Genomic DNA, 26,108 nt, shown 5'->3' on the forward strand with positions numbered 1-26,108 from the left:
TTTGGCCTCATATGTTTGTTCTAGGCTAGAAGTCTGAAGATGCAGAAGGTTCTAGAAAATACTCACTGTATGTCAATCAGAAGATTGACGGTGTTCCCGTAATTGCAAGGGGGCCACCAATGGCTAAGGTGGGGGAGAAGTCCTTTGTGAGCAATACGTCACCTAGACCAGAGCTGCTCAAAGGGTAGTTTCTGCACTGACAGCATCACCTGAAAACTCGTTTGATTCCTCCTGCTGCAGAGATTCTGATTCAGTGGGTCTGGGGTGAGGCCTGAGAATGTGCATTTTTGTGTTAGTTTCTCTTATACATGTAAAGTTTCAGAAACTCTGCTCTGGAGATCAGGTCTATTACCTAATTTTCTTTCTTTTTTTTTCAAATCTATCTCCTCCTCTCTATGTCTGCTTTTGCTCTGGTTGATGTCCTTATCTCTCTCTAGGCTAGTGGTTTTTCATCATATTGGGACCCACTGGTATATCATCAGTTATAACATGCATGGCAAATAATTTTTTACCAATAGATATTAAGTACTACAGATAGTGAATGATTTACTTTTTAAAAATTCAATATTCTACTTTATAAGATTCCCACTCATTGTATTTAGTTAAGTTTTCTTGAGAGAGAAAGAAAATATTGAAGTAAGTTAGCCTGTTGGGAATTATGCATAACGTATAGCCTATTTGTTTTATACCACATGGTATCCTAATAGGATCGTGTCATGCACATGGGCACAAACTGTAGGCACAAACTAAATGCAGTGCCTTCCAGCAGGTACATCTTTGGTTTATACTAATACTTCCTTTTATCCAGTGTTTCTCAGTGGGGTCACAGTTGGCATTCTGGGAGGGGCAATTCTTTGGGATGTTGAATTATCCTGGATCTTGCAGGAGCATTAGTATCTTTGGACCTTGCCCACTAAATGTCAGTGGTACTTCCCAGTCACTATGGCAACCAAAATGATCCCACAGATGTTTCTAAATATCCCAGAGCATGGCACATCTGCCCCTAGTTGCATTAATCCATCCTTCACAACAATCACCAGAGTAAACTTCCTAAAATGAAAATCTAATAACTTCCCTCCCAGTTACTCACAATTCTTCAGCAGACCCCCATTAGCTGCATGATAGAATTCAATCACCAGAGTAAACTTCCTAAAATGCAAATCTAACAACTTCCCTCCCAGTTACTCACAATTCTTCAGCAGAACCCCATTAGCTGCATGATAGAATTCAAACTCCATCAGTCTCAAAATCAAGATCCCTGGTGACCTGGCTCTACCTGCCTCTCCCTTAGCATCAATTCTGCTGATCTCTCCTACCCCCTACCGTATGCTATAGTAAGTATATCAATTTTCCTTAACATCCTAAATTCCCTCTTTTCCCCATGCCTCTGCCCTTGACTTTTCTCTCTACTTGGCTAACTTCTTCCATGTCCTTCACGACTCAGATTAAGCATACTGTACATCTACCTAAGTCTAGGATCGTCAGGGAAGGCTTTCTGTAGGGGTGTGCTTGCTTTATCACTACAACCCCAGCAGTGCACTGCAGTTTGGTAACTTAGATCTCCACCTTTTTAGGACGATGGAGACATTTTGCATCTGTCTATACCATGCATACCTGTTCAGCTTATGGTGGGTGCCCTAAAAATGTTTGTCAAGCTTTTGTCCTAGCCACTATGGCTTCTCCTGATTCCATGAGAATGGCAACGATTTAAGAACTCTCGCTTTGTGTCACTTACATAACCTTCCATGAGAAGCCAGAGTCCTGACACTTCATCATACCTGTCAGCAGCCACTCAGAATTGTTTGAAATCTCCTGGCTCTGAGGCAGGAGCATTTTTTTTCGAATCCTGGGATGCTCAGGGAATGCATGGCTTAGCGGGAACAGGAGAAGCAGGCCAATGATTCTGGAACACTAGCAAATGTTCCTCTCTCTCTCCCCAGCATCCTAGCTATGAGTGCCCTGACAGTTCATTCTTCTGGCCAGGGCTTAGTGTTATGGGTCAAATTGTGTCCCTCCCCCCAAAAACATATGTTGAAGTCCTAACCCCCAATCCTCGGAATGTGACCTTACTTGGAAATAGGGTCTTTAGAGAGGTAGTCAAGTTAAAATGAGGTCATTAGAGTGGGTCCGAATCTAATATGACTGATGTCCTCATAAAAATTTGGAAATTTGGACAATGACAGATACAGAGGGAAGATGATGTTAAAGACGCAGAGAAAATGCCATGTGAAGGAGGTGAATTGGAGTGACGCATCTATAAGCTAAGGAACACCAATGATTGCCAACAAACCACCAGAAGCTGGGAAAATGCAAGGAAGGACTCCCTGCAAGATTCAGAGGGTGCACGACCCTGCCAATGCCTTGATTTCAGACTTCTAGCCTTTAGAACTGTGAGCGATTACATTTCTGTAATCAGTTTGGGAACTTGGCTGCTGCAGCCCTAGAGAACCAATGCATTTGGGGATGAATGAAGGGCAAGACCACCACTCTGCTGCCTAAGGCCCTCCCTGCCTCACCGGCCACCTGCAAGGCTCCACGTGGCAACCGTGTACCGTCCTAGGCCAACCGGTGTGGTTCCATTGCCTCCCACCAGCTGACATGGCTAACGGCGAGTTTACGGGCCCCACCTTGGCGTGGAAAAGATTGATTTTTTTCCTGTGGCTTTCAGGAGCTCTTCCTCCGCCAGCCTGCGCCCGCGTTCTGTCTGCTCACGCGAGGCCCTCAGCTCCTCGAGTTCAGCCTGGAGAAGAGCATTGCGCCGATCGGCCACCGCCAAGTGCTCCTTCAGCGCACTGTTCAGGCGTGCGCTGTCCTCCAGCTGCGCCCGAAGGTCCTGCGAGAGAAAACACGCGCCGGGGACACGGATCCCGGGCAGTTCAGCGGGACCTGCGCTGACACATACACGCTCTGAACAAGCCCCACAGATTCAACGTAAGCATCTTCCTGCTCTCCTGAAGGATTAGATTTGTTGTCCTCGCGTTTATTGCCCAACACAACCTGCGCTTGGTTTGCTCCCGTAAGCAGAGACATCCCTGCCTCACCCCTGCATTACAATTGAAAATACCTTGATCTGGATCTGAAGCTGGCCCAGGGATTTGGTTGCCTCTGACACCTGCCGGTTGACACAGCTGAGCTGGAGTTCCGTCTCCGTGAGGTCCCCTTCCATGCTCCTCTTCAGCCGGGTGGCCTCAGTTCTGCTCCGAGCTTCAGAACCCAGACTCGACTGCAGGGAGTGAATAGCACACTGCTGCTTCCTCCTAATTTTAGAATCACATTCAGGGGAAAAATCATGCACCCAAATTAAGAAAGATTACCTGCTGTGTACACACAACTGTTTAGGAATCAGAAAAAAAATTAAAATTCAAGAAAAATTCTGTGTAATTAACAAAATGAGTCTAAAGGGTCTTCATTTGGAAACCATGGAGATGGAAGGGTTAGGTCAGTGAGCATTTGTCCATCATAACAGACTAAGATTCCCAGACCAACTTCCCAGAAAAATCAAGAAAAGCACCAGAATCTTTTTGAGGTTCCTGTGGGTCAGTCTTCGCCTTATCTAAGACCCCCTCCAGGACGGTCTAGATTCCCTAGAGTGGCTAAGGGTGAAGGAAGGATGCACTTTCAGACAGGCATAATATTTAAATACTTTCAACGGTGAAACATGTCTGAACACGGCAAGAAAGAGCCACCCAGGTTGGAATAAGTCCTGATCGCCAGCAATCCTGCTCTAACAGCCTGTGACACCAAATTCCCCTAGAATAGCATGGTTATCTTTCTCCAGGAGTTTGAGAGTACAACCAAGAACAGGCTGAGAAAACCAACTGCTGTGTGATATTGAATTACTTCAATATGCCTTTATAACAATGAAAGGTCCATGCTGAAATCATTTTTGCAAAGTGACAGAAGCTTACACAATAGATGTGTGTTCAGAGAGACAATGAAAAACTGTGGGGAACCCATGGCAATCATTTCCTAGCACTCTTGCAGTAAGTCTGGGACCATGTGACTGAATTCTGACCAATGGACTACGGGCAGAAGTGTTTCCAAGCCTCACACATACAGCCTTTTACTCGTGTGATCCTGTGCTCTCTCTTCCCCATCTATAGCAAACTTGGTGGCCACACATGGATGATCTGGCATCAGAAGATGGAAGGAACCTGGGTTCTTGAGTGACTTGGGATAGTGGCCCACTCTCCATCCTACCCCACATTGGACTCTGACACAAAGCAAAAATAAGCTTTGTTGGTTTTAAGCCGTCAAGATTTGGTGGTTGTGAGTCAGGACGGTGTAACTGTTATAACACAGGCCCTGTTAAGCTCACCCTATGAAACAGGGCCTAGTACTGGGCAGGTAAGACAAGACATACTCACAGAGCCCATCAGCACAAATAGCAGACACATATTCATCTTGAGTCAGAATTGGGTTCCACACTGAGTTGTCTTTGAGCCTGTATTCTGATCTCTGAGGCCAGCAGCAAGTCACACAGCCTACAGAGGAGTAAGAGTGTGGTCAGAGTTTCCCGTTGGGTGACAGGTGGAGGTGCCACTTTTTGTGACCACCCTCACCCCATTGATGGGGGGGAGGTTTCAGAAGTAGTTATGCAAATGTACAGGAAAGAACTCTTTCTGGTTCCAGAGTCAGCACCTCTCCTTTGCCAGCGCCACGTCCTGGCTCCCACATGCTGCGGCCAGCCTCTCCTGCCTATCCTTAGGTCCTGGGCTTTTTTCCTGCTCCCAGATCAGAATCCTACAGGAATGCCAGCACGTAATGTTACTAGAGACTGTTATGGCTGAATTTTGTCCCTCCTCTCTTCCCCCCAGCCAAATTCATATATTGAAGCCCCTAACCCCCAGCACCTCAGAATGCGAGTAAATTTGGAGACAGGGCCTTTAAAGAGGTGATTAAGTTAAACGAGGCCCTTAGGGTAGGCCCTAATCCAATCTGACTGATGCCCTTATAAGAAGAGGAAATATGGACCCACAAAGAGACACAGAGATGGGTGTGCACAGAGAAAAGAAAATGTGAGGACCCAGCAAGTTGGCCACCTGCGAGCCAAGGAGAGAGGTCTTAGGCCCAGACTTACCAGCAACTTGATCTTGGACCTCCAGCCTTCAGAAATGTGAGAAAAGAAATTTCTGTTGTTTAAGCCACGCAGTCTATTTTGTTATGGCAGCCCTAGCCCATAATACTACAGGGACACACACTCAGCATCACTGAAAGCTTTAAGACACTGCTCTGTCTTACATGAGGAAACTCATTTTTGCCACAGTTGACTCTCCTTATGCAGGAACACTAAGGCATCTCTAAGCTGGTGTCAAAATCCTCTGTACAGAGATATATTCTACTTAGGCAGACAAAATGAATGTTTCAAATTGTACTTTTTCCACAGTTGTTTATGAAACTTCATGAGTGCCTACAGACAAGTAGAAAGTGCTACGGTTTAAGAGGCTTCTGTATAACACAGGCCTAGAGAATGGCCACTAAACAATCAGCGCATTCCATGCAGAGTCAAGAAATCTTTAAAATGAAAGCTCCTTGAGTACATTTTTTAAGAAAAATGAAGCAGTCAGGACCAGGGCAATATAGTAAGAAGTTCCTTTACTTTCTTTCCTCTTTTTTTCTGAAATGTGAAACACAATTTGAGGAAAGAAACCAAATGCAAACAAAAACAAAACCATTCTTTTTTAAAACTTGAAAAAGTTAAGGATTTAAATTGACAGTCAATTCAATCAGTAATATTTTTCTCCTGCCATGTTGCTCATCTATATCAGGGAAATGAAAGATTTTCCTTAATTCTAATACATACGATTCAGCTTTAAAGTGATTAACAAGATATTTTGCTAACTAAATGCCATGACTGAGTTTGAGCTCCTACTTCTTGAAGTCGCACTAAAATATTTTCCTTAGAAATGAGAAGAGATTTAAACATATTCTTCTGGCAGAGACTCAGACAATAAAAGAAATTAAGTTGGATAGTACATGTAAATTGAGACCATGTGGCAAAGTTCACTATTACTGAGTTCAGAGGAGTGAACTATATGGAAGGAAAAGATGACGGAATGTTACCAGGTACCTGAGGCCATAGGCTGGGGGTGGGCAAACTATGGGCTATGGGCCCAGCCATGACCATTTAATTTCTTATGGTCTATGGCTGCTTTCAAGCTACAATTGCAGAGTTCAGTAGCTACAACAGAGACTCTATGTCCTGCAAAGCCAAAAATATCTACCATGTGACCCCATACATCTAACCCTTCCGTAGATGATCAAACCAAAGCAAACAAGCACACTTCAATAGAGTAAGGCGTTTCGATACCTCATTTCCAAAAGCTCCTTCCACAGCACCTCGCTGAGTGTGTCCAGGGAGAGCAGAATGCAGGCCAGGGGCACCCGGGCCACTGAGAAGACCGCCACACATTTCAGCATTTCCTTGAATACCCTGAGTTGGGAGGGGGATGTATATAGTCAGTGGCCCCAGAAGATTCAGGACGCAACTGACCAACTTGTTCTCAACCCAGTCGGGCCTTGCAGCAGGGCCTGACTTAGACAGCAGTCATGGCTGCCAGCCGGCCTTCAAGGAGCCACGATGTCACTCTTCCTTTCCTGTGTGGAGGAGGGCAAGGATCAAAGCCGGCCATCAAAGCTCCTCCCCTCCTTCCAGCAGTGACTGCACTGTCGCCTGCCTACCTCTAGCTCTGCTAACTATAACATTTGTAGGGAAACAAAAAAGTCCTAACAATCCATAAAAGTTTGGGAAGCCCCGTCTAGAAGAGCAGGCACAGCATCTTGGCAACATGAAGCGCTCAAATATCTGTTGAGCAAGTGAAACATACAACTCGTGTACCAGCTGCTCATTCTTTCACCACCAACAGGCTTCCAGCCCGGCTCACACAGGATCAGTCCTCGCCGAATGGAAGAGCAGCGGGCCGGGGGGCAGAGAATGAGTGAATGAGTTACCCGGTTTGCAGCTCTACCAAGGTTTTGCCTTTGCCTCTGAGTCTCTCTCTTGTTCTCCTGGTCCCTTCAGCTTCTCGGGTCCTGCTTCACAGGCCTCCTTCGGTTTCTATGGAGCTTCCCAAGGATTATGTGAAATAGAACCTTGAACTTCATCTTTCCCTCAGGCAATATTTCCCTTGAGTTCTGGATTTTACCTGGTTTACCCTTGATTGCTCCCAATCGTCTGCTTTGCTAGTATTTCCCCCTGGCATTCTCTTGTTTCCTTAAAATCCCTTCCTCTCCTAGCCCTGAAGTCAGATTAAACCCTTGGATTAGACCGAGGCATTCTGATCCAATCTCCACTGGCACAGGGCACTCACACCGAAAGGGTCTGCATGGTATTTGTGATATTTTGTTAAGATACGCTCATCTTTCCTTTCTGGATGTACCTATTACAGTTATTATGAATCATTAACTAAAACTCAGGAATAGCTTATTCCTCCCTTCAGCCCGCCCTTCTTTTTTCAGCCCCTTCGCAGCTCCTGCCTCATCTTCAGTTCTTTCTTCTCCCACCCCTAGCTGTTTGGATCTCCAGCTTCCTGTGCACTAAAATTATTATAATTGGTGAACAGCTCTACAACATTCAGATGTACCTGACAAGATGCAGACTCTCAGGATTCAGTTTTACGTAGCTGGGTTTATTAATAGGCATAGGTTTGACGTTACCTGAAACGAGGGGTATTTTGGTTTTTTTTTTAATGCACAAGGAGACATTCGTTTTTGTTCCTCATGGAAGGAAGTAGGGCAAATATCAAGGCCCAATGTTTTCGCCCTCCATCAAAAAAAAAAAATTCTTTTAGACACGGACTCAGAGCCTCTTAAGTAGACCAGAATTCATCCCCACAGTCAGTCCTATAGAGGAAAGTGCCAGTGAGTGAGAGCAAAGATAACTCAAAGCACACAGAGGACCAAATTTGGCTTGACATCCTCATTAAAAAAAATGACCCCCACGGGAGTTTTGTCTGAAGATGGGCTATGGGTAAGAGGCCAGTTCAATTGAACATGGTAACTTTTTCTTTTAATTGTTTAACAAACACGTTTAAAGCAAATTGCCAGTTGAACCTCCGACTCAAAAATGCTTTTCCATGCTGACATATGGCATTGACTTAAGGGAACAGATGAGATGGATAATACAATCATAGTTAATTCCATGTGTTTATAATTGTGCCTTTGATCTAGAGTGTGAAGTGCTTTGCTAACATCAGCTTACTGATCTTCCTCACCACCTTCTGTGACATGGATGGGGCTGCTTTCATCCCCTCACTTCACTGAGAAGCGAAGAAGCAAAATTTCTAAAATCATCAGCTTGTTATGATGAAGCTAAGAAGAGATCCTGCAGCCCAGGATTCCTGTTTAATTCAGTTTCCTGACTATTAAGACCCAGCTGCTTCAACAGGGATTCATAAGCAGCTTAGCTCTTGGCTTCGGCCCCTCTCCAAACAAATGGCTACAGGTACAGGCAGGGGGGATGTGGAAATTTCACTCTGATCTGACATTAATTTTAATGCCCAGCATCACATTTTTGAGTTCTTTTCCTCCACTGTTTAGCATTAGCAGTCAGTGTCTTGAACGCTCAAGAAAGCGGCTTGTTGTAGGGAAACCCAAACAGCATAAACAGTCCTTGCCCACATACTTATTCTTTTTTGGTGTGTTATCTTGAGTCTCATATGCAAGTAGAAGCTGCTCGAACAGAATTTTATAAGAAAATCATAAAAACCTGATAGTAATCGTGTAGAGGTATTCCTTTATATTAACAGTGCTGAGCTTACTAGAAAGATTCTAGTGTTGGGTTAGATTGGCTGTTTCTTTGGTAATAGTCCAACAAGGGTCATAAAAGCAGCCAAACACAGCGGGTTCTGTTAAGGATTCTAAAATACGCAACTGTGGCTCGTCAAAATAATTGTAAATACCTACATTTTTCTATTTCTTCATCTTTCTCTGAAAGCTTTCTTTCAAGTTCCGCTTTAGTTTCCGAGAGTTCAAGCTGCAGACAAAGAATCTTGCTTTCGTTGCATTCCAGAGCTCCCTGAAATATATAAATAAAAAGCACTAAATTCAGCCCACTTTTGGACAAAAGCATTTTTTTTTCTCTAAATGTATATCATTAATGGAGCTCTCTTTAGAATTGCTAGGAATAATCTAAGTTCAAATCAGGTCCCTGAAGATTGGAACAGGATGAGAGACAAGTGATTACTTTTGTTTGTCACATCACCTATAGGTCTGATGTTCTGAGGGCTTTCAGCTGTAGTTCAAGAACTGGAATCTAAAGCATTTTTAAAATAGACATTTTCAATCTTGTCTGTGACTATATTTCAATTTTTAAATTTATTACCCTTGACTTTTTCTAATGTTTCCATCTTTGGGATGAATCAATAAAAGCATGAAAACTAAAACAAGGAAGGTGATAATTCCTACCTGGAAACTTTTATTTATTTCTGGACATCACAGGGGGATAGAAAAAAAGTTGAAAGCATTCAGAGAGCAAGAAACAGGACAGAGCTCAAATAAAGGAATTTATGATGTACCTGACACATAACGCTTGGTGTGAGCCATTATCACCATAATTACTACTATTACTTCAAATGGATTGCTTTCACAGGCAGGGAGATCTCCTGCCCCTTTGAGTATTTAAATATAGGTAGGCAAGGCAAATACTGCCAGGGATGTTATAAAGGTGTTTCAAGTTTGAAAGTGTAGGTTTGATTAAATCTTTAAAGCCTGTTCCAAAGATAAAATTCATATAGAAGAAACAAACAGAACACTTGGAGGATACTGAGGAGGATATCTATAAAGGGCACAAGGGGTGACCACCATCTATTGGTCAGTTAACCATTGGCAGACAGTCCTGAGGGCAAACGCAATTTTTGTAGCCTCTTCTGAGGAGTGCTTAGCACATACCATCAAAAGTAAAAGGTAAAACTGAATAGCAATTTCAAAATAAAAATAAGAAAGATGTTGGGACTTTAATATGGCTTACAGCCTTGCTGCTGTTCTCTCAGTACTAACTTCAATATAAAAGAAAATAAATAAAAAACAAATGCCGGTATAGCAATTTCCTCCGAGGGAATGATGCCCTTCCTTCAGGGGGAAACTGTCACCTTTAACCCTTTTGAATGCACTGAGAAAGTGAATCTTTGAAGGTGACCTGGGATAATTTGAGTTTTGTGACTTCAAAAATAATCTGATAACGTTTCTCATAAAGGCTCACTCAGGAAAAGAAATAACCCAGTTTTACAAATACATGTCCAAGCTGATGAAGTATTTATGGATGCAGCTGAAGACCAAACTTGAGAAAATGTGAATAGAATATAACGCCATCTAGTGCTACTAAATGGTATGAGCGCTGTGGCCTTAGCCATCTCACCTTCAACGGGGCAGGTCAATTTAATGTACAAAGATGTCTATACGTTATATAGGACTAAAGTTGCCCCGCCCAATCACAGCTCTCACTGGCTTCTCATGTTGCTTGAAATTTCTACCATAAAAGTTACTTCTTTGGGTTAAGGTGGTGGCTTTAGAAAGTCCCTAGCCAGGGTGGCCAGAGAACCGACGGGAACCAAAAGGAGCAAGTAAATGGGACAAAGTTCACCCACTTTACGAGGACCAGCCTTGTTAGGGGACACCACACTGCCAACTGAAAGGATTCTATATAAAATGTAGAAGGCCTCAGAAAACAATTTGCATAAAAAGACAAGAGCTGTGTCAAGAGCGGTCCACTTGACACATCTTCTGTCTGGTAGATTTCTTACAGAAATGTGGTGGTGAGATAAATTGATCAGACATTGCTTGACTCAGAGCAATCCTCTGGGGTCTAATTTTTTCATTATCACACCTTTCAAAAGGCCCGTGCCTTTTGAAATGGATTTGCCGTGCCTTTTAAAAATTATTGTCTCTGTTGGAGGGTGAGTGGGTGAGGGATGCATTTTTAATGTGACTGGGTGCTTAGTCAAAGGGTAGGTCAAGAAAATGAAATTCAGCTGGGAGAAAAGAGGCTTTGTCAGCCTTGCTGACTAATTAATGACCGTGACAGGATAACTTCCTTCTGAGTTCACCCTCTTTGGCAAAAAGATTTTCTCAGGGGTCCTTTCAATCACTAGCACACACCTAGGGATAAAGTCAGAGATTTTTCCTGAACTTTTAATCCATAACACTGAAAACACTCCTGTCAAACAACCCACACAGAGATGAGCTTTCAGCAACAAATGTTTGAGAACATTGCTTTGAATTCATCTTTTAAACTACCTGAAGTTTTTTTTGGAAAAAAAAAAAAAGTGTTTCGACTGATTTTATTTAAAGAGAGGGGCAGGTATGAGGATAGTTATTCAACATTCAACAAATATTTATTGAACCTCTACTGTATGCCAGGCAATGTTCTAGTCCAGTGCTTCTCAAATGTTAGGGTAAATATGAACCACCCAGGGATCTTGTTAAAATTCAGATTCTGATCCAACAGAGCTGGGGAGAGAGCTGAGAGTCTGAATTTCTAACAAGCTCCCCGGTGATGCCCATGCAACCGGTCCACAGGCCACGTTTAGAGTAGTGAGGGTCTAGGTACTGGGGATAAATTAGGGACAAGATAGATATGGTTCTTGTTTTCTTTATAATCAAGAGATTTGCATCCACGATTGTTTATCCTGTTCCCCTAGCCTCGATTTCCTTATTTGTACAATGAGGACAATAGTTTGCTAGGGTGATTACATAAAATAGTGCATACAAAGAGCCAGGCATAGTGCCTAGCATGCAGTTAACCCCTGAATAAGGGTCAAGGGTTATAAGTGTGTTGTTGCTGTTGTTGTGACTAGAATGCAGGTCTTCTGCACTGTCACAGTGATGGAAGCCTGCTTTGCTCCCTGGAGGTAATACCTCGGCCTCTTGCGATGCCATTTGGACTTCAGTCTTTTCTTGTTCAATCTACTTCTTGACCTTTTCCATTTCACTTAAGTTCTTCTTTCCTTCTTTCATCTGATTTTTCAGATTAGAAATCTCTTCTGGAGAGGGATGAAAAACAAAGTTAGTGAAAAGAACCAGTCTCAGATCCATGATATCAGCCACAAGAGACTGTTCCCAGAGGCCCACTGGGACCCTGGTCATGCCATCCTCGGTAACTCAATGGCAAGGCCACCGCTGGTACGTATGGGACGTTTGTTTGAATTAGAAAAAAGAATCCCCTCTTCAAAGTATTCTTTTGGCATCTGCCACAAAGTTGCCTACAACAACTGGTGAGGATGGTGCTTCTTAGAGTATTGTGCATTGAACAACCTGTGCGACTGTACATGGCAGTCCTGCTTGTCAGAGCCATGCCAGATATTGCCTGGTGGGGCTCTAGGACACAGACCTGGAATCACTATTCCAGTGGAAGAGCTTAGCTATCAACACTGGTGGTGGCCACTGTGTCAGCTGTTGCTCAACACCAGAATGGGAATTTACAGCATAAGCTGGGTCATTGTCTGCCAGAAGCCAATGCATGAACACAAGTCTCTGAAAGAGCAAGGCATCCAGAAGCGACAAAACCTCCACCACCTGACACTGTTATTGTCAGTTCTGCCTGTTCATGAAGGAAGCCTCTGGAACCTAAGAGGTGTGGAGCAGGGCCAAGTGCTCTGGGAATTACCCACAGTCCAGAGGCAGTGGAAGGAATTCAAGAGCTTGACCGCTCCTCTGGCTCTGAGATCCCCAGCTAGGATAGGCTGTGACAAGAATTTTTTAGTTACAAAAACAAACCCATGAGATGGCAATTCTCATGTGAATGATAAAGCCTCTCCAGAAGAGGGGCTCCCAGGAGAAAACTCAAGGCAGTGGTTCTCTACTCTGACCATACCTTAGAACACTCAGAGAGCTTTTGAAAAAGACTTCTTCCCAGGCTCCAGCCCAGAGCACATGTGGTCCCCACACGAACAGCACCAGCCTTGCTTGGGGACTTGTTAGAAATACAAATTCTTAGACCCCCTCCTAGACTTACTGTATCAGTGAGACCCAGCCAACCATGTTTTAAGAAGCCTTCCAGGTGGTTCGGACACCATGAAAGTTTTCTAACTGTTCCAGCACCTCTCACAGGCCCAGTCAGTGACCTGCTTGCTCATGGACTAGGTAGGTCAACAGAGAAAGCAAGTTTCATTTATGCCTCCAATAGTAATGAACTTACTCCCAGGGCATCTCAGGGTTGTAATGCACATCACTGTTGGTGCTGGTATAAGTTGGCAGCCTCTTTGAAGGGCTGCTGGGCAATATCTCAGAATTTGAAAATTCATTCCTTTAATCCAGCAATTTCATTTCTAGGAGTCTACCCTACTGAAATATTTGTACACGTCCACATTGTACACGGATGTACAATATAGGATTATTTATAATTGTGAAAATTTTTATCTAAAATTAATAAGGTCTAGTTAAACGTGTTAGTCAGCCTTATCATAAAACACTCTGCCGCTAATTACAGTCACTTGGTAGGGCTCCAGCTACAGGCACATGGGAGGTGGCAGAGCCCGTAGTTAAGTGTGTATATGCCGGAATCAAGCTGGCTGGGCTCAAACCTCAGATCTGCTACTTATCAAATGTGAATTTGGCCAAGTTCTTAACCTTAAATGACTCAATCGAATCTGCATTTTACAGATAAACTAACACATAAGGCTGTTCTGAGACTTAAACAATGAATAGTTATATATAGAACAGTGCCTGGCACGTAGTATGGGCTATGGAAATACTTGTTAAATTAGAAAATAAGTTAATAAATGGAAAAAGTAAAAGGTATAGAATAATGTGTAATTTAAGTAAAAAATACCTGCACGCATATTATGCAGTTTATGGATATAAAGAAATTCTTAATAGGCTTCCTTTACTGACAGGAACTGGGGCTAAAGTTAGGAAAGTGCTCTTATGTTTAGAACTCCTTTAATGAAAATAGTATCTGTAGTTAAAAGAAAAACAAATTCCAAAGTTAGTATTAAAAACGGCAAAGTTAAGACCCGAGCGAGGCCGTGACGATGCTGAGGTTTCTGTGCATCGAGGCAGCCTTGCCCTTGGCGCAGGGTCCCCCCGGGGCCCCTGCTCCGGTTCCCAGGGCAACGTACACTTCAGGTCCCTGTTCTCCCTCCGGAGGGTCCGCTGGCTCGCGGCGCTCTCCTCGTAGGTGCGCCTGAGCTCGAGGAGCTGGGCGCTGAGGGCCCGGGCCTCCTCTGCGAGGCGCCGGGCATCGCCTGAGGCTCCTCGTGCTCCCGCCTCCAGCCGTGCAGGCACGTGTCGAAGCGGTGCTGCTGCCGGTCCAGCGCAGCGGCCGCGCAGCGCGCCTTCCCACGACGCGACAGGGTGTCCCCGAGCTCGAGCTGCGGTCGGAGCCTGGCCCCCTCCAGGGAGGCCCTTCTGGCATGGGCCACCCCCATGGCTTCGGCAGCCTCCTGCGACTGAATTGCCAGCTTCCTCCTGAGAGGGGGAGGTCCAAAGGGCGAGTGAAGCCACCACCCTCAGAGAGCTCGTGCAGTGTGTCCTTATTAAACACAGCACTCGGGTACAAATGGGGGGGGGAGCCCTGAGGGTGGCTTCATAGTCTGAAGGGGAAGCGGCTTGTGTCTGACAATGACCTCCTTGTGCCTGTGGAACCCAGATGTCTGCTGACCACCACACTCTGGCATCTGTGTCCACATGTCCTTTATTTCCCCCCCACCCTTTGCCAACCTGCACTTGAAACTCAGAACCTCTGAATCCCTGTAAGTATCTGCTTCCCCTGAACCTTAAGTAAGCAATACAGACTTTATCAAAGACTTCATAAGAAATGGGAGAAAGAGGAAGATGGTACTGAACACCCAACAGTAAGCAACCGTTAAAAGTCTTGGGGCACGTCTAGTCTCTAAAGAGCTCCTTGGCTTTATTGCTTCCAAGGAGCATTCTTTGGCTCTCTCCTGCTCACTGTCTCCTCCTCTCATCATGAACTCCTAAACATGCCCGGATTATCTTTTCTCTGAATTTCTTCTCCATCTCAGCTCCTCTTCCCAAATTTATATACCCACATCCATCCCAGCGTTATGCTCACTTATCAGGTCCTACTACTGTTGGGGGTACTTTAGCCCCTGTCTGTCCTCCCTCCAGAATCCTCTGAGATGCAGTGGCTTATTAAAATGCTTCCTCTACCGTCCTTACAAGGCTCATACGCTTCCTTATGGATGCAAAGTGTTCTCTTGCTCCCATCTCCTGCAGGGACACTGGCAGTCGCATTCTTACTCATTCATCACACCTCTTAGATGAAAGGTACTGTACGTACCAAAGCTTTTTCCAATCTACAGTTATTAAACAGAAGAAGATCCTCAGGAATTAACATGTTCCACACAGCAGCCCAACAGAGCGGGGTGCTCATAAAGCCCCCTTTTGGTGGAGTCCTGCCAAAACCAATCTGTGCTCAGTGTCTAAGAAAGACCTGGGCTCTAACAACTACTCCTTGCTCACTGGCTTTCTAACCATAGTCACTTCATATCTTTGCTTCATCTTTCTTAACTGGTAAGAAGAGATTCTGCTGTACCACATTGTGACTATCATTAATAATACTGTATTGTGGGCTTCCCTGGTGGCGCAGTGGTTAAAGAATCCGCCTGCCAATGCAGGGCACACGGGTTCGAGCCTTGGTCCGGGAAGATCCCACATGCCGAGGATCAACTAAGCCCGTGCACCACAACTACTGAGTCTGCGCTCTGGAGCCCATGAGCCCCAACTGCTGAGCCTGTGCTCTGCAACAAGAGAAGCCACTGCAATGAGAAGCCCGCGCACTGCAACGAAGAGTAGCCCCCGCTCACCACAACTAGAGGAAGCCCGCGTGCAGCAACGAAGACCCAACGCAGCCCTAAAGAAATTTATAAAAAAATAATAATAATACTGTATTGTATATGTGAGAGTTGCTATGAGAATAGAGCTCTAGTGTTCTCACCATAACAACAATAAAATGGTAATTTAGTGGGGTAAAGGAAGTGTTAACTAATCATGCTGTGGTAAAGATTTCTCAACATGTGCATATAACAAATTATCACATTTTACACCTTACTTGTACACCCTACACAATGGTATATGTCAATTATATCTCAATAAGGGAGGGAAAAAAAGGAGATTCTGATGCTTTATCCCACCTAAAACAGGAGTCCTGTAAAATAATTACACATATTTTAACTACTTTAGAAATGCTCAATTGGAACCAGAAAACAGGAATTTTACTTTGGGTGACCAACTGCTGGGGGACTGAGGGGTTGTACCAGGACACGGGGCTATCAGTGCTCAAACTTGGCAAGTCCAGGGCAAACTGGACAATTGATCACCTTCATTTGACTGATAATGTTGTTCTACATTTACTACCAGCTACAATTTTGCTCCTCAACTTGCCAACCATAAGCACCTATGTAGTTTCCTAGAATATGCAAGAAGGTGTGGGAGATGAAGAAATCAGATCCCTATCCTTGGGGAACTCAGAAGCAGTAAATGGGGTCTCAGGGGAGCTTGATTCCACTAAACTAACTCATCATGTGAACCCCAGCCTGGAAATCTAAGTAGACAGATCCTCAACTTTCCAATTAAAAAAAATGGAATCCTAGATTTTTTTGCAGTTCCACGTCCCTTAGGGGTTTTAGTGGGAAATCATAATACAGACAATGCTTTATTTATTTGATGTTCAACTAAGTTTAAAGCAAAAAAAAAAAAAAAAAAGTCTTTGGATATTATCTCATTTGCCCATCATTTCTCTTTAGCTGTCATGTACTACAGGACCACAATTTGTTAGTTCCAACAAATCCACGTGGTCATAAGTAAACTATATACTTTCCCTCTTTTCTGTCCCTCCCTAAGAAACCTTCAAACAGAATGACTGGTAGACACTTTCACTGGAATTCTTCAATTATTAGGAAAAAATAAATCTTACTTTAGAAGCAAATGCCATATTTTGGATATGAGGCACCATTTCAGTTCAAAGCCCCACTTTTCTGCAGTCCAGAGTTTTTAATACATTTACTGCAGGTATTTTTAGTATCTGTCATCCCAAAGCCCTTTTTAAGTTACTGTGGCTACAGAGACAGATTGCTTGGTACCCCTTCAGGGACAGAACACAGCAGCTGTTCAGCACATGCACAGCAATGCCTTTCAAAGATTTAGGTGAAGAACTGAAAAAATAATATTTTTGGTTGATGCTAAAGAGAAATGTATTGATCTGCCCTGAATTTCTGCCAAGCTACCAAGCCAGGGATACACTCTTTTGAGTCAACCTTTAATGATTATAAGCCGGGGATGGTTTGACACTTTCTCTCAAAGACACACAGTCCTTTGACCTCTGAGCAAAATGCTTTAGAACTACACCCTGGTACTAAGTCTTGATTCATGTGGGCCCCAAACTTCTGTAGTTCCTGAGAAGAACTTCTAAAGCTTTTATGTAGTGTTGGCTATAAAACCAATATCCTAACCTTAGAGGTGGCCCAAAGGCGCTTTCTTTTCAAAGAAACCTTTGTCCCATAGGCAGGATGACAAATCCTAATACGTTTCCAGCTGCCCCTGTCCATCTTCACAGAGCACTTTGTAGTCTACAAGTTGTAGACCAGAGACATGATGACTTTAATGTACGGAGACATGTACACACATGGACTCCATTATTTTGATGTTCCAAATGAAACACAGGATTTTCGTGCTAGCCTACTTTCAAACCCTGGTTCAAAGTCACATCTATGAAGACTTCCCTTGTACCCCTAGAAAGAACCTCTTTTTTCCCCAGGACCTCTCTCTAGTCTTTGTCACTCTGTATTATAATTTTCATTTTTGAACCCCTCTAGAGCATGTGCTTCTTGCCAGTGGTGGCTGTTTCAGCTTTGGTCTTGAGCTAGTTCACACACTTGGTGAGGATTAGCTTAGTGTACACATGTGGCCTCGAAGACAAAGTCACTGTTCTCCGAGTCCTCTGTGCAGCCCTGCCCCACTCACTCGGCATCCTCCAAGTCCTCAGTGCTCCGGATGGTGTCGTCTTCACACTTGGTTCTCCACTTCACCATTTCAGCATTGCCTTTGAACAGGGCCCGGAGCAGCTCAGCCTTGACCTCTTGCTCTTCCTGGTACTGCTCTCGTAGAAGGTCACAGTCACGCTTGGCCGACTTCACAGCCTGGGCCAGGGTGCTCTGTGACTGTAGGGGACACAACACATGTTACAAAAAGGCACCACGACCATTAACAAATGATGAAAGGCTTGGAGGTGACATCATTGTTTTTAGATAAGGTTAATAACCACCTGCCACAAATGCAAGCTGAACCTGAACCTCGTAAGATGATACCAGGGAGAGAATTTGGGACAAGAAGAGAAAGGAGAGAGTATCTAATTGCTGCTGTTAAAACAAGGAAGAGCGTTCTATTTAGGGAAATGCCAGCCTGACTATGTGGGCTTCAACAATAGACAGGCCTGGAGTTCTAGAAATAGTGCAGAATGCAAAGGCAGCAAGAAGAACACTCACTGTCATTTAGGTAATAAGATTTATATTTAGCAATATACAAGAGTTAGATCTTGTTTGGACTAGAAAGGACCAATGAGTTTAGTCTAGCCTTTTCATTCTATTCATAAGGAAAACAAAACCTTTTATTTCACATGTAAATCCCTAAAAACTTTAAAACAACAGTACTATCCAATAGAACTTTCCATAGTGATGAAAATATTCTATATGTACACTGCCAATATGGTAACCACTAGCCACGTGGCTGTTAAACACTCAAAATGTGCCCAAAACAAGGTCAAATTCAGTCAAAACTGAATTTCAAATTTATTTAATTTTAATTAATGTCAATTTAAATTCAGGTAGCCACCTGTAGTGTAGTAGTGGCTACTGTATTTACTGGACAGTAGAACTCAGTTTAATGACTATTGCTGGCACTTAAGGGGTGGTCTGGTTAACCTAGCAACATCATTCCCAAGAGATAACGTAGTCTAGTGTGAAGAACCAGGGTCACTGCCAGCCCTCATGGGTCCTTAATGCATATTAGGAAACAGCATCTTCTCAGGTAGATGCAGCTCTGAAAGCACAAGGCTTGGTTAATGGCAGCCTCAGGCAGACACCTTTGGGCAGTGAATGAGGAGCAATAATACATAGCGACCCTAAGAAGGACACAGGCTTTGGAATCTGGGAAACTTGGCTTCAAATTGCTACCCTTCCTCTTATTTAATATATATTTATTGAGTGCCTGTTCTAAGCAAGAGTGTTAACTGAAGTAAAAGAGATGGAGACAAAGCCTTTGTCCAAAGGAGCTAAAAGGAGTAAGAGGATATATAAAACAAACATGTACAAAAATTATGAAGTAAAATTGCTGACAGCACTGAGAACATAAAACAGATTGACATGATGAAGAATGTTTGGTTCTTTCTCATCATCCCCCAAAGGCCTTGGGGAAGGGCCTTCAAACAGTGGGAATAGCAGCTACAAATGTCCTAAGGCCAAAATGATGGCAGCTTGTATAAGGGGCAGCGAGGAAGCCAGGGTGACTGGAGGGGAGTAAATGATGGAAGCAGCTGTGGAAGGTAAGGTCACAAAAGGAGGCCAGAGCCAAGAAAGAGGGCCTTGTATGCCAGTTGGAAGCCACTGGGAAGTCAGCCAGAGAGATCTTCTAAACTATAAATCTAGTCATTTCACAACCTGCTAAACTTCCTTCACAGTATACTACCAGCTGTATGACCTTGGATGAGTTGTCTTCTCAAAGCCTTGGTTACTTCATGTAAAAAAATATAATTCTACCAGTTTCATATGACTTATATATGAAGGTTTAGATGGCATGAGAGAAGCGTCTAGCATGATGTCTGATGCACAAATCATGACAGTAATTTGAAAATGTACATATGATATAGAAAATAAGGAGAGTAGAAGGAATAAAATAAAACATTTAAAAACTGAAGTCTGAAGAGTTGCAGTGAGATTATATAACAAGTGAAGTCCTTTGGGGTCTTAGTAAGAAAGAGGCCTTGAATATGAACTAAGAACAGACTTGAATACCAGGGCTCAAAAATCCATCTCTCATCTTAGTCACTATGCTTTAACATTAAAGAACCACTTTGGGCTTCCCTGGTGGCGCAGTGGTTGAGAATCTGCCTGCCAGTGCAGGTGACACGAGTTCGAGCCCTGGTCTGGGAAGATCCCACATGCCGCGGAGCAACTAGGCCCGTGAGCCACAAGTACTGAGCCTGCGCGTTTGGAGCCTGTGCTCCGCCACAAGAGAGGTCGCGACAGTGAGAGGTCCGCGCACTGCGATGAAGAGTGGCCCCCACTCGCCTCAACTAGAGAAAGCCCACGCACAGAAACGAAGACCCAACACAGCCAAAAATAAATCAATAAATAAATAAAGTGTAAAAATTAAAAAAAAAAATAAAGTGCAACACTTTAAAAAAAAAAGAACCACTTTCACTGTGGTCACCTGCTAGCAACATTATATATTCTCTTGGGAAGAAATGACTAATAATGACTAATATTTATAATATATTGACAATTTAAAAATAATATTGAGCTAATCCAGCCCCATTCATTTTATCCTGCTCTTTTATTTAATTCCACTTCTTTGTGCGATTCAGAATCAAAGACCCATAAAGAACTTTGCTGACTTTCTGTTCTAGCAATAATGCAAAATGGAAACACATACTTAGTTTGCTCTAAATCCGACAAACTAGAGAAGCGATCTGAATTACTGAGGATGTTCCTTCAGTGACCAGAGTCCTTCCTGGCACGTGTAAGATCCAACACATCTTTTTCCATAACTTCTAGGGCACTTTCCCCCCTTCTTTTATATGAGAAGATATTCAGGCTGACCTAGCAAGCACTATTTTTTTTTTTAACATACAGTCAAGCTCCTGGTGAGAAATAATAGATGCATGACTTTGGTCTCTTCTGCCACTTGCCATTTCAGGTCTTGAATCTGCAGAGTGAAGGTAATCTTTTCCCTGGAAAGTTGGTTTATCAGAGCTTCCTTTTCTTCTAGCCTTTTTAGGAACTCACCTACAAAAAGATTTCACAAAATAAGTTAATCATGGTCTTCTTATCTACTGCCTCTCCCACTTAACTTGTTGGCTTAAGAGCAACTAATGTGATCCACATATTTTTGATATTTATAAAGAGTCAAGGGTCCAGTTATCAGCAAACCATGGCAATGATCCTTTCCAGAACTGTCGAGAGTGAGCTACCATTTATTGAGAATCTTCCGTAGAGCAAGTACTTTATATATATTATCTAGTTTAATTCTCATAGCTACTTGATAACATGGGTATTCTGTTACCCATTTTTCAGAAGGGAAAATATGGCAACTGACTTAAATGGGATTGATACACAAACCTGGTTACTAGCTATGCAATGGATGTAGATTCAAGTTAAGCTCTTAATCCTGAGGAACGCATTCTTTCTTCTGTGCCATGCTCCCTTGTTTACTATGTACGGCTCTACAAATTTCTGACCATGTGATTTTTAGATAATTACAACTTCTTTGCCTCATTTGTAAATTGAGGATGGCAATAAAATATTGTTAATGAAAATTAAATGAGTGTGAATGTACTTTGTAGACTGAATTGCTAAATAAATATTAGAAATCGTCATTAAATGGTACAGAATGTGACCAAGAGAAGGGTAAATTTTATTTCACTCTAGTCTACTTTCCCAGCTTAGCTTATTTCATTAATGATAGGTGAGAAATGCCTTGGTTATTAGAAATGGTATTAAAGCAGAGCCAATCCTGAGCAAAGGCAGTTACTTCTATTATGCAATTAGTGCAATAATAAAAGCCCCAAATATTTATGATTCCCACCCATCTTGCTACAAACAAGTTCTAAAACTCTCAACATTATAAGAGTGTTTGGGTTAAAACAACAATTCCTAAACTTTTTGGTCTCAGGAACACTTTATATGCTTAAAAAATTTTGAGGACCCCACAGAGATTTTGTTTATATGAGTTTTATATTAACAGTGTATTCGAAATTAAAAGAGAAATTTAAGGTATGTATTTACTCATTTTAAAATAATAAAAATCTTAATGACATGTTAACAGAAGCAACGATTTTTAGAGGGAAAACTGTATGTTCCAAAACAAACAAAAAATTAGTGAGAAAAATAAGCTTATTTTATATTTTTTAAAATCTCTGGCTTAATAAAAGTCAGCTGGTTGAAGAATCCAACTGTTCTGGTTGAAGCACATGAAGAAATCCAGCCTCTCACAGATAAGTAGTTAGAAAAGGGAGATGTGTTTTCATAGTCTTTTCAGATAATTGTGACTATTGTTTGATACTGTACCAAAACTCAACAAATAGAAGTTTCTTAAGGGTTAATGGTATAATCCATATAAATGAATATTTTATTCTGTTACATTAAAATTCATGCATCTGTCTTAAGCTTTGAAGGGATCTTTTACCTACACATGATTTTGCAACATCAAGCAGTGGTGATTTGAAAAGTATACGTTTACTGAATTATGCAGATTTTCCAAATGTTAACACATTTCATCACAGAATATTTAAAAAATCATATTTGTTAACATCACCACTTATCTCATAAGAAAAGCCTTTAAGGTTCAGCTCAAGATGGGGGAGTTAGAAGATCCTGAGTTCATCTCCTCCCATGGACACACCAAAACTATAACTACATATAGAACAACTATCTCTGAGAACAACCTAAAGACTAGCAGAACAGATTTTCTACAACTAAGGCTATAAAGAAAAGGCTATGTGGGGAATGGGTAAGAGGGCAGAGACGTGGTCTAATCAGAGCCCACACCCCCAATAAGGCAACTAATAAGTGGGAGGGATATCACAACTGTGGAGGTCCCCACTGGGGAGTGAGGGGTCCAAGCCCCACATCATGCTCCCCAGCCCAGGGTTCTTGCACCGGGAAGACAAGCCTCCGTAATGTCTGGCTTTGAAAACCAGTGGGGCTTAGGGCCTGGAGAGCCAGAGGACTGCAGGAAACTGCAGACAATGCTTGTGTACAAACTCACTTGCTCCTGGTCAAGGCAATAGCTTGAAAAACACCTGAGTCGTACAAGAAGGAAATTCATTGACTAATATTAGGACATATTTTGGAGGGGCAGGGATCTGGCAGAACTTTCTCCAGTGGCAGAAGCACTTGTGGGCACCTTTTTATTTTTATTTTTTTAACTCTTCTGCCACCTAGCTGGCTGGCCCAGGACTGGTGGGCACCATTTCTGTTACTTTCAATCAACCTAGCTAACACGGTGTACCCTGCCCCAACATTCCCTTGAGGACCCACCTTGGAAGGCCCCTCAAAAGCCACTCCATGTCCACTCCATCGGGCAGGTGGCACGAGCTGGCACTGGTGCCCCTCCAAAGTGGCTCTTACCCCATCCAACCTGGTGAGCCACCTTGGCCAGCATCAGCACCCCCTCCAAGGAGCTCCCATCTGGGGGTCAGCGCCACCCACAGCACATCTACAGCAGTCACAACCAAGCTATGCAGCCAGCCAGGCCTGGGGCCAGCCCCCTCAGCCAGTGTGCCCACAGCAATTGTGGCCCAACCACAATAAGAGGGTGCATGCAGCCCAAACAGGGGAAACCCCGGGAAAAACTGGCTCTGGTGACCATGGGGAATTGCGCCACACATAAGGCCACTCTCTCAAGACTAGGATATGGAGCTGATCTACCTAATACATAGAAACAAACACAAAGAGTTAGGCAAAGCGAGGAGACAAAGGAATACTTTCCAAATGAAAGAACAAGACAAAACTCCAGAAAAAGAACTAAACAAAATGGAGATAAGCAATTTATCAGAAAAGAATTCAAAGTAATACTCACAAAGATGCTTACCAAACTTAGGAGAAGAAGGGGTGAACTCAGTGAGAACTTCAACAAAAATATAGAAAATATAAAAAAGAACCAATCAGAACTGAAGATTACAATGACTGAAATGAGAACACATTAAGGGAATCAACAGCAGATTAAAAGATCCCAAAGAACAGATCAGCAATCTGGAAGATGAGGTATTGGAAATCACCCAATCATAACAGCAAAAAAGAAATCTCTCTTTTTAAGAGAGATTAGTTTAAGGGACTTCTGGGACAACATCAAGCATACTAACATTTGTGCTATAGAGGTCCCAGAAGGAGGGGAGAGAGAGAGAGAGAAAGCACAGAGAGAGACAGAGAACATATAGAGGGAAAATACCTCAACATAATAAAGACCATCTATGACAAAAGCACAGCTAACATAATACTCAATGGTGAAAACTCAATGGTGAAGATGGCTCAAAGATCAGGAACAAAACAAGGATATTCATTTTTGCCACTTTTATTCTACACAGTACTGGAAGTCCTAGCCATAGCAATCAGAAAAGAAAAAGAGATAAAGACATCTAAATTGGAAAGGAAGAAATAAAACTGTCACTATTTGCAGATGATATGATACTATACATAGAAAACCCTAAAGACTCCATCAAAAAACTATTAGAACTAATAAACGAATTCAATAAATTTACAGTATACAAAATCAATATACAGAATCAGTTACATTTCTGTACACTAATAACAAACTATCAGAAAGAGAAATGAAGAAAACAATTCCATTTACAATTGCATCAAAATGAATAAAATACCTAGGATTAAATTTAACCAAGGAGGTGAAAGACCTGTACTTGGAAAACTGTAAGACACTGATGAAAGAAACTGAAGATACAAGTAAATGGAAAGATATTCTATGTTCATAGATTGGAAGAATTAGTATTGCTAAAATATTCTTACCCAAAGCAATCTACAGATTCAATGCAACCCCTATCAAAATACATTTTTGGCATTTTTCACAAAACTAGAACAAATAACCCTAAAATTTGTATAGAACCACAGAAGACCCAGAATAGCCAAAGCAATCATGAGAAAGAACAAAGCTGGAGGTATCATACTCCTTGACTTCAAACTATGCTACAAAGCTACAGTAATCAAAACTTTATGATACTAGTACAAAAATAGACACATAGTTCGATGGAACAGAATAGAGAGCCCAGAAATAAACCCACACTTATATGGGCAGTTAATTTACAACTAAGGAGCCAAGAACATACAGTGGGAAGACAGTCTTCAATAAATGGTGTTGGTAAAACTGGAAGTTAAATGAAAGGAATCAAAATGGACTATTTTCTCACACCATGCCCAAAAATAAATTCAAAATGACTTAAAGACTTAAATGTAAGACCTGAAACTATAAAACTCCTAGAAGAAAACATAGACTGTATACTTTTTGACACTGGTCTCAGCAATATGCTTTTGGATCTCTTTCCTCAGGCAAGGGAAACAAAAGTAAAAATAAACTAATGGGACCTAATCAAACTAAAAAGCTTTGGCACAGCAAAGGAAACCATCACAAAATGAAAAGACAACCTACTGAATGGGAGAAGATATTTGCAAATGATATATATAATAAGGGGTTAATATCCAAAATATACAAAGAATTCACACAACTCAATATCAACAAAACAAAAAATCTGATTTAAAAATGGGCAGAGGACCTGCAAAAACATTTTTTCCCCAGGGAAGACATTCAAATGGCCAACAGACACATGAGAAGATGCTCAACATCACTAATCATCAGGGAAATGCAAACCAAAAGCACAATGAGATATCACTTCACACCTGTCAGAATGGATACATCAAAAAGACAACAAATAACAAGTGTTGGTGAGAATGTGGAGAAAAGAGAGCCCTCATGCACTGTTGATGGGACTGTAAACTGGAGCAACCACTATGGAAAGAGTATGGTGGTTCCTTAAAAACTTAAAAAAATTTTAAAACCTTATACAATCCATCAGTTCCACTTCTGGATACTTACTGGAAGAAAATAAAAACACTAATTTGAAAAGATATGTGAACCCCTATATCCATAGCATCATTATTTATAATAGCTAAGATATGGAAGCAACCTAAGTTGTCTTTCAATAGATAAATAATGAAGATGCAGTGTGTGTGTGTGTGTGTGTGTGTGTGTGTGTGTATGCAATAGAATATTACTCAGCCATAAAAAATAGTGAAATTATGTCATTTGCAATAACATGGATGGGCCTAGAGGGTATTATGCTAAATAAAATAAGTCAGACAAATAAAGACAAATACCATATTATTTCACTAATATGTGGAATCTAAAAAAAAAAAAAGAACAAACAAAAT

The 26,108-nt window shown here is 42.2% G+C and overlaps 1 protein-coding gene across 1 annotated transcript in view; it reads right to left on the reverse strand.

The window, feature by feature from the left end:
* The window catches only part of MYH15 (myosin heavy chain 15), a 170,418-nt gene that overhangs the window by 19,191 nt on the left and 125,119 nt on the right, over positions 1–26,108 (reverse strand). The window contains 8 exon segments of the mRNA XM_061193051.1: positions 2,628–2,833; positions 3,065–3,257; positions 8,901–9,016; positions 11,854–11,978; positions 14,055–14,159; positions 14,162–14,403; positions 17,920–18,116; positions 20,839–20,957. Coding sequence (XP_061049034.1) covers positions 2,628–2,833; positions 3,065–3,257; positions 8,901–9,016; positions 11,854–11,978; positions 14,055–14,159; positions 14,162–14,403; positions 17,920–18,116; positions 20,839–20,957 — 1,303 coding nt within the window.

Source organism: Eubalaena glacialis, chromosome 6 (genome assembly GCF_028564815.1).
Source record: "Eubalaena glacialis isolate mEubGla1 chromosome 6, mEubGla1.1.hap2.+ XY, whole genome shotgun sequence".
In the NCBI taxonomy this organism is placed as follows: Eukaryota; Metazoa; Chordata; class Mammalia; order Artiodactyla; family Balaenidae; genus Eubalaena; species Eubalaena glacialis.